Source organism: Taudactylus pleione, unplaced genomic scaffold (assembly GCF_031769625.1).
Source record: "Taudactylus pleione unplaced genomic scaffold, aTauple2 ptg000041l, whole genome shotgun sequence".
Taxonomy (NCBI): domain Eukaryota; kingdom Metazoa; phylum Chordata; class Amphibia; order Anura; family Myobatrachidae; genus Taudactylus; species Taudactylus pleione.
The window spans coordinates 67,567,656-67,577,344 of record NW_028284443.1 but is presented as its reverse complement, the minus strand read 5'-3'; the positions used below and the strand labels follow the sequence as shown (position 1 = coordinate 67,577,344).

The 9,689-nt window shown below is 41.6% G+C and overlaps 1 protein-coding gene across 1 annotated transcript; it reads right to left on the bottom strand.

The window, feature by feature from the left end:
• Window positions 1–509: 509 nt before the first annotated feature.
• Window positions 510–4,632, bottom strand: POU4F1 (POU class 4 homeobox 1). The gene is made up of 2 exons (XM_088457209.1): window positions 4,151–4,632; window positions 510–3,040 (listed from the first exon to the last, which is right to left on the bottom strand). The coding sequence occupies exons 1-2, from the start codon at window positions 4,271–4,273 to the stop codon at window positions 2,033–2,035; spliced, it is 1,131 nt and encodes a 376-aa protein (XP_088313335.1). The 5' UTR covers window positions 4,274–4,632; the 3' UTR covers window positions 510–2,032.
• Window positions 4,633–9,689: the final 5,057 nt, after the last annotated feature.

Sequence of the window (9,689 nt, the reverse complement as noted above, 5' to 3'; positions counted from 1 at the left end):
TTTTTTAAAATAACACGAGATAATTGTTAGGGTCAATTACATATATATGAGTTTAAAAGACTTTTAGCTCAGGTCACTGCATTAGATATTACACAGTAGCGCGAATTATATAACCTACAAATACCTTAAATACTTCTGTATATATTTTCCTGTTTGTCTCTAATGTCTTTAATGTTGTCATTTGGAGCAGTAGGTGGCATACTATAGCTACTGATGGAACGCTAACAAGGAGCATGTTAGATCAGCTTATAGATCTGTTCAAATATTTTTAGTGCAAACAAAATATCACCTAAAACATGTGACACTTAATAATGACAAAACTGCAAACCGATTTCTAATAACTGACCAATCGGACACCTGCCAGGTGAACTTGGAGTTCAGTCCCGTTCAAGTCACTCGGCAGATTGCCCGATTTGTTATTTTTTCTTAAGCAAAAGGAAACGTCTTATTATTTTTTTATAGAACTTATGATTTTCTCTATACAGAATATTCAACAAAACAAAGACTGGTATGTTTTAATGCATTTATTTAGAAGTATCTTGTCACCGTTGCACATCTTCATATTGCAGCTGGCGTACATAAATATAAATAAAAATAAAATATTGGGATTCGGTGGGAGTGGGAGGGAAAATAAGAAAGAAAAATCTCTGCAAATCTGTATAAACAGGTAGATAAAATGATGAGGCGTTTAGAGGAAATTCGTGTGGTCTCACATATGTACCATTATGTCAAAATTAAAATATTTACAATATTTTGCTCTGCATCACACAATTACTGGACATCAAAGTCGTGGATTTTTTTTCTCTTTTCATAGTTGGATGAAGACAGCCAATATAACAGTGAAATCACAGCACACACAAAGTCTACCGGAATCTAGCCTATGTAGTGCCCATATGCATAGAAAGTTTGCTCTGCAAACAAGGAAACAAAACAAGTTATAAATGATCCCAGTTAGACTGAACTCTTTATAGAAAGATACGTCATATATGCAGGAGAACCATCAGGCTGGTGAATGGTCTCTCGATCTAGAAATGTACAATTCTGATAATTGTTGGTCTGAACTATATTTTAACGCTGGACAGGGGGCTGTCATCTCCTGTAGGGTGGGAGATATGTTACAACTAAGCATAATGTACTGATTGCAAAATTAATGACACTGCCATAGTGCAAAACTTTTAAAGAAGCAGTGTTCTTAACCCTTGTGTATATTCATTATAATAAACAGAAAGTTTCATAATGCAGGCCCCCGTTAATGCGTTTTAAACACAAGAGACATGTATTATCACTAAACACAAGACATATCCACATTCCTACCCTACCATTGATAGCAGTGATTGGGTGACATTACTTTTTGGGGTGCATTCTCTTATATTGATATTTGCATCCAATTTATTAAATTGGATATTTCCGTCAAAACGTTAATTACCATAGACGGTGTAAAGAAATAACCGGTTGAGCTGGTTACAGCAGCTCTAATACCCGCAATACACAGCTCTCCCAGGGACCAGTAACAAGACAGAATGAGAACAGCACAGAGCAAGGGGACGGGAAAAAAGACAGAGAGCCTCGGATAAAATACTGAGAATTTCACATTATTATTATCATCATAATCAACAATACTTGTATCCCTACTGATTCAATGAGATGTGTTTTAGATTAGTTGTCCTTGTCCAAAGCAAGTACACTTCCCCTTGATTTTATTATTAAAATTCAAGAATAGATCTACAGTTTCCAGCGAGTAACGACGCCCGGATTCCTCCCCTGTACTGTGTAGCATATTGTCCATTGGTCCCGGCAATAAATAATTTGTTTTATTTACTTATTGTTATTTTTTTAAGGTTTTATTTCGTTAGATTTAATCCTTCGGGTTTTTTTTTTAGAGATCACCTGAAGTCTCACAGGAGTTCTGTAGGAGAGAAAAACCCTCCTCATAGATAAAAGTGGGAGAACTCAGAATAAATAAATAAATCGATAATAAATAAATCGATAATAAATAAATAAATAAATTGATAATAAATAAATAGTCTGGGCTTTAGTAATTGGCAGAGAACTTCATCCGTTTCTGCTTCTGTCTCTGGTTGCAGAACCAGACCCGCACCACGTTCTTTTTCAGGTCCAATTTCTCTGCTATGGCCGCGATCTTCTCCGAGGAGGGCCGCGGCTGCACCGCGAAATACGCCTCCAGGGACCTCTTCTCCGGGGCGGCGATGGAAGTCCGCTTGCGTTTCTTTTCCCCCCCATTGAAGAGTTCGGGCTTGTTCATTTTTTCCCTCTGGGCCCCCTCGGCCTCCTCCAGCCAGGCTTGCAGGATGGGCTTCAGGGCGATCATGTTATTGTGGGACAGGGTGAGAGACTCGAACCTGCAGATGGTGCTCTGGCTGAGGGAGCCCACCCCGGGTATTTTCAAGTTGGCCAAAGCAGATCCCACATCGGCCTGGGTCACCCCCAGCTTGATCCTCCGCTGCTTAAAGCGCTCGGCGAAGGCTTCCAGCTCCCGCGGGTCCGTCTCAGAGTCACAGATAGAGGCCAATCCCACCGCTGCCCCTACGGCCGAGGCCACCTGCCCCCCGTGTCCATGGTGTGCAGCCACCAGGCCTGGGTGCTGGAGGGCGGAGGTCATGTTCATGGCCGCCTGGTGGGAGAGGTGGCTCAAGCCGTGCATGTGGCTATGTGGATGGGCTGACGTGGAGATCAAGCCTCCTCCGCCGCCGCCACCTCCGCCGCCACCGCCTCCTACACCACCTCCCCCGACCCCATCGTGTCCACCCGTGGTCATAAGTGCAAGGGACGGGGAGGTGACATGGTCCAGCAGGTCCCCGGGATCCAGCCCCTGGTGGTGATGGTGGTGATGGTGATGGTGGTGGTGGCCCAGGGGCACCGTGGAGTTGTTGGAGCATTGCACGCTGCTCATGGTATGGTAGGTGGCATCAGGCTTGTATGGATGGCTCTTGCCCTGGGACACTGCAATATCCACGGCGGCCAACGCTTCGGCCCGGGCCAGGAGGGTCTCATCGAGGCTGGCGAAGATATTGCTCTGCAGCTAGAAGCAGTAACAGAAGGCGGGGGGTTAGAAACATAATATGTGTGCAATACAAGTACACCCAAATCATAAACAATGTAACAGTAGCAGCACTAGCCTCTTATGGGGTCAAAGGAGGCACAAAGTAAATGACTAGAGGCCAGGAGCTGGGGTCTGCAAATATGTGGGGTCTGTGGCTTTCAGCACAAGAAACTCGGATACATGGGACATATTAAACATTAACCAAAGCTTGGCCACTGTGCTGTGTAGCGCTCTCTGTCCATATATCCAGAAAGCAGGACAGAGGGCACAGAATATAGGTATATGCAGGGAATATAGGGTATGCAGGGGCACCAGACAGAAAGCAGGACAGAGGGCACAGAATAAAGGTATATGCAGGGAATATAGGGTATGCAGGGGCACCAGACAGAAAGCAGGACAGAGGGCACAGAATATAGGTATATCATGCAGGGAATATAGGGTATGCAGGGGCACCAGCCAGAAAGCAGGACAGAGAGTACAGAATATAGGTATATCATGCAGGGAATATAGGGTATGCAGGGCACCAGCCAGAAAGCAGGACAGAGGGCACAGAATATAGGTATCTCATGCAGGAAATATAGGGTATGCAGGGGCACCAGCCATAAAACAGGACAGAGGGCACAGAATATAGGTATATCATGCAGGGAATATAGGTGTATGCAGGGGCACCAGCCAGAAAGCAGGACAGAGGGCAGAGAATATAGGTATATCATGCAGGGAATATAGGGTATGCAGGAGTACCAGCCAGAAAGCAGGACAGAGGGCAACAGAATATAGCTATATGCAGGGAATATAGGGTATGCAGGGGCACCAGCCAGAAAGCAGGACAGAGGGCACAGAATATAGATAGATGCAAAGACACCAGCTAGAACGCAGGGCAGAGACAGAGTGCACAGAATATAGATATATAGACCCCCAAATTATATATATATATATATATATATATATATATATATATATATATATATATATATATATATATATATATGTCTACACACACATGTAACCAGCTAGAAAGCAGGACAGAGTGCACAGAAACGATAACCCTTGGTAATGCATGGAAAGCCATGGAAGTAGTCGCTGACTTACCGGTGGTGTTGGCAGACATGCTCTCCTTATTGCTTCCGAACTGGAATGCAGAGAGGTGTACTTGTGCTCAGGTAAGCTCGGGTGCATTGCAAAATGCGGCTGCTTGCTGTTCATGGACATCATCTTGGAAGAATGGCATGGACGCCTGAAGTACTTCTAAAGTGAGAAGGAGAAAAGTGAGCCGGGTCCCTCCGCCTGGGATGCTGCAGTACCGTGTCTGCTGCTGCTGCTGGTGACCACACTGTGCAGCTCTATGGTACTACTGCTGCTGCTGCTGGTGACCGCACTGTGTAGCTCTATGGTACTACTGCTGCTGGTGACCACACAGTGCAGCCTCTCCTCTCACTTATCTCTCTGCTACTACTAGTGCTGCTACTGTTACTGCTACTGCTGCCTCCTTACACCTGAGTCCCACATCTCGCAGCAGCCGGTTCCTCTATCGCGAGACTCCAGGCTGACAGACATCAGCTGTCTGCGGGCTTCTAGCTGTTACTTCTCAATTGGAAGAGTCTGGGCGGTGCTGGTGACTGGGGGCTGCTCTTATAGTGACCAGCAGGTGCTTCACCTGGAAGCAGCCACTAGGCATGCGCCTTCCTCACTGAGTGCATCTGTGTGCATCTATCTATCTATCTATCTATCTATCTATCTATCTATCTATCTATCTATCTATCTATCTATCTATCTATCTATCTATCTACTGTATTATGTGTACGTGCTATACATCAATGTGCCTGTCGGTACTAAACGAATGGACAGCTTTATCTCAGTTGTAGCCAGTAGATGGTGGCTTTATATACACTTTGTCATGCCTATGTGTATTTGTCATACATGCAGAAACACACACTGTACCTAGGAAGTGTTATAACACTATAAGGAAGATTAATACTTCAGTCTCTAGTCCAGATGGATAAAGTCAGATCTGATCAGCTGTAGACACAATAAGCTGTCTGCCCAGAGAGGGTGCCCAGGTTATTTCACTACTTGCAGAACTCTGCTCCGGCAATACAAGGGTTCCAGTTACCGCTACAGCCAGGCATGGAGACAGCTCCCCTGCACTCTCTATATAAGGCTCCATTCTAATAGAGTGCATTTACTTTGCACACCGATACACACATCTCGAATGACAATCTCAATTAGCATTTTAATGAATCATATCTCCCGAAACAGTGACCCAGACACATTTATTGGCACAATTGCTGAGAGACAAATCCCGCTGTAACATTAACCCATATCATACTGCTGACCCCAAGAACACCGGAAATTACAGATGGACACACACACATATATATATATATATATATATATATATATATATATATATATATATTACGGCACACACACAGTGGTATACACAGCGCTCATCATTGTCCTGGATCTGGGTTGTGCTAGCGCCACTCAGTAGGATTCTCAGCTCTAGACTGATGCTGGAGGGGGGAGAGAGTCAGTGCACCATTCATTATGTCATCTCAGGGGATGCATACATGAAACTTTAAATCAGATGGGAATTGACTAGAAGCTAAGCAATTTCTAGGCAACATCACATATCTTATTAACTTTTGTCAATGATGGCTATTGAAATTAACATATGTACACATGACACCAACTTTAATACTGACGTGCATTTCACATCAACAATTAAACGGCTAAAAACAAATACTAGTATTCATAGATAGTAACTGTCATATATATATATATATATATTGACGAAAGAGCTGCATTTTCATAGAAATCGACCTGGCACGTTAATTCACATTTGAAAGGTAAGGGTCTCCCACTTGCCCACTTGCAGACTAACACTGCGCCATATAAAACGTAATTTCAAAGAGAATAGGAAATGTATAGAAGTCATCGGTAACTGATTTGTCTACTGGGAGAAGGCTTAGGAGATATACTATACTTGATCTGAAAGGCCTAATTTTGAAGGAAAAGTAAGTGATGCAGAATATTATGCTTTCCACTCTCCAGAAGAGTACCCCTCAAGGATCATCTAATTGCCATGTAAATAAACACAGCAAACACAACAAGTAAATTGCATTTATTGTACAATCTTGTACACTAATTACTTTGAAGGCATCATTTTGGTCCATAAAGAATGATATCATTGCACTTTCAACTAAAGCCCAACCGGACATAAAAGCTTCCTCTAAACCACATATTATCTACCTTGTATGTTTCCAAACTGACCTTAGGAGTGGAACGTGTGCAGAGGTTTGTCAATTTCTTAATTGTACATTTTTAACAACTTCTGCTTACATTAAAAATTCCCTTCCAAATTTATACAGGTGGATGCACAGAAAGTGTTTTCATGTACATATCAGGGCTTTCCTACCATCAGCAAAGACTAGCTAATTACAGATGTACAAACTGCAATTATTTCCTCCGCTGCCAAAGTGTAGAATGTTGTCAAATTAAAAATTGAAAGGCCGGAATGTTGTGTAAGTCCCTGGAAACTTCAGTGATGGAATAGAGACAGCTGATTAACTTATATGCTTGTTTACTTTATATGCTACTTACTATAGTCAGATGACGATCACAAGAAAATAGTTTTTCCCTCTCCCAAACACTATCAACATTCATATGTAACTAATATTTCCAGTAATGTACAATTTATGAGTCCCTATTCATCAGAGTGTGCATATTGTATTATTATTATTATTAGAATTATCATAATTATTTCAGATGCTTTCAACTACCTGCAACAATGTTAAAAAAAATATGCATCCCCTCCGTCATTGAATAGAAAGCCCCCATTTTCTCACAGTCGCCAAAGCATGTACAGAGAGCTGGGAAAATAGTTTGCCTTGTCATGTAACACATTGCCCTGATTTATTATAAAAATTTAACGAAATCATACATATTTTAGCAGCCTTTAATCACTGCATGAAAATTTAATTCATGAACTGTAGCGCGTTTAAATAAATGAAGTGTTAATTCATTAGGATTAATTAATTTGTTAAAGGATTGTGTGCAAGGTTAAGGTGGAATAAAACTCTTTTGTTAGTTTCGTGACTTAATAATGAGGTTTAGTTAGCAGTTAAAAGCTGGAGCTTGGCTTGCTGGTACAGAGAGTGTGGATAAACACTGAGCCATTGAGACATTCAACCACAACATAGCAGGGAAATGAAAGAGGTTTATATTCACATAGTACATAACTGTAACTGAAGGAAGAAGAAAAAGAAAACCCTAAAGTATATCACCTGCTACACTTATATAAAAAAAATGTCAGCAGCAGAAGGGTTAACACGTTCTATTAACCCCATCAGATGATGACTGCTGCTGATTAGGACCACTTCACTGGGAATAGGATCAAATAATTCAGTGCCAGTCTCTAGGGGATTCAGGCTTGTGTAGCCAAAACCACTACTATGGATAATGAGGTTCCACCGGATAAAATCTAGGCAAGGGTCATCGGATTAGGCCACAGGCACTGCACATTTTATTCAGATAATAATCAGCGAGGATGATCTTGTACTACTGAGCATAGTGTCTGCCCTTCCTGCACGCCCTGGACTTTCTAATAATTGAGATGCCAGCAAATTAGCGCAGCCAGAATGTCACCGAGCATATGAGAGAGAAGTATCACATCACAGAGGACGCAATGATGGATAGGGCTCATGACTCCTCGTCCTGATTGTAAATGCAGTGAGCAGTCTTCCACAGCTGGTCCTCGCTGAGGTCTACATGCAGCCATTCGTTTCACATGTACTTGTATTACATGCAATAGTCATTAGAGTTACCATTCTGTACCAGTCACATGGGTGGCATCTAACTGGTAGCCTTATCCAATAGCCAGACTGTAAATTCACTACAAACTAGTGACATCATTAGAAGCTAGTGACATCGCTTCTCACTTCATGTTATTAGTCAATAGTGGTGAGTCAAATATCTGCCTCAAATATGTAGATGATTGGTCCAACTTACACCTATTCTTCATGGAGTTTATATAGTATTCTGTTTAAATAATAATAATAATAATAATAATAATAATAATAATAATAATAATAGGCAAATACATGTTTACGTTTTCTTGTTCTTTAGATGTGTAATCCACTGCTAGTATGTGTGATGATTATCGGACAAATGAGTGCCTGATTGTGCATTTTAGTAGAGAGATCTACAGTCTCCCTCTGATATAGCATTGACATTTCCCTGATTAATTAAAACTGCTTCCCTAAGATGTACTGTTTTCCTATAAACATTTACAACTTTAACAATGATGGTTTATTACCTAATTATACTCCTTCTCATTTGTAGTTAACATAGCATTGAGGTATGAGATGAACTTTGGGCATGTTTTATATTTATAACCTTTCACACCATTTCAAAATAGATATGTAAGCATTAGGGATAGCTTATATGTACTTATCAGTAACTCTGCGCGATACCATGTCCCCGTATGCCTGTCTGACACAAAGCAGAAGTCTTATAAATGCTTTTTATTCAGGTATTTTATTTTTTAACCCAACTCTCCGGACTAGACAGTAATAAAATGCTTTGCCCGAATTTACAGAAGTGGAATTTCGGATAAAGGGCTATTGCGCATATACGTATGAGTTGCTCTGCATCATACAGGTGACAAGGAACTCTATGAGGAATTGCTCTATTTACAAATACAGACTATCACCGCTTGCTGTTTGTCAATATGCCAATCAGATACAACGTTAACATTTCACACTCCCTCGACTAATTTGCATGACAGAGGAACAGATGCTGCGATTGCTACTTTTTATGGGCAGAAGCAAAATTATTACTGTGACAGAAAGTGACTGCGCAAATACAAAATACTATCTCATACATTCCTAAAACTCATTAAGTAGTTTCTTTTAAAGTGCTTTATATTAATGGAATCGGAACAATTTATGTACCAGAAGTCCTCAGCTGATACAGTATGAGTTAGGAAGGAGTGATGTCTCACAGACCTGTTCTGCAGTAAGTAGACTATGGGTGAGCGAACCATCTTTGATTCGAATCAAGAACCAGTACCTTCAGTCACTTCCGCTACCCTGCCCTCACTTCATTGCTATTCACAAAGGATGCACAGTGACAATCTAATTAAACATAGTGACTATATTGCAACTCAGCTATGTTTGGTAGTGAATTAGTCCTTAATTCTACTATTTCACACACTCTCTCACACACACACTCTCTCTATCACACACACACTCTCTCACACACACATACTCTCTCTATCACACACTCTCTCTCACACACACACACACACACACACACACACACACACACACACACACACACACACACACACACACACACACACACACACACACACACACACTCACACACTCTCTCCCTCTCTCACACACACAGACTCTCTCTCACACACTATCTCTCTCACACACACACACACACACACACACACACACACACACACACACACACACACACACACACACGCACACTCTCTCTCTCTCTCTCTCTCTCACACACACTCTCTCTCACACTCACACACACTCTCTCTCTCACTCTCTCACACACACACACACTCTCTCTATCACACACACACTCTCTCACACACACATAC

Coding starts and splice junctions, on each gene's coding strand:
- POU4F1 (XM_088457209.1), bottom strand. CDS start 4,273: ATGATGTCCATGAACAGCAAGCAGCCGCATTTTGCAATGCACCCGAGC. Junction 3,041..4,150: donor CATGTCTGCCAACACCACCG/GTAAGTCAGCGA, acceptor TACTGCTTCTAG/CTGCAGAGCAATATCTTCGC.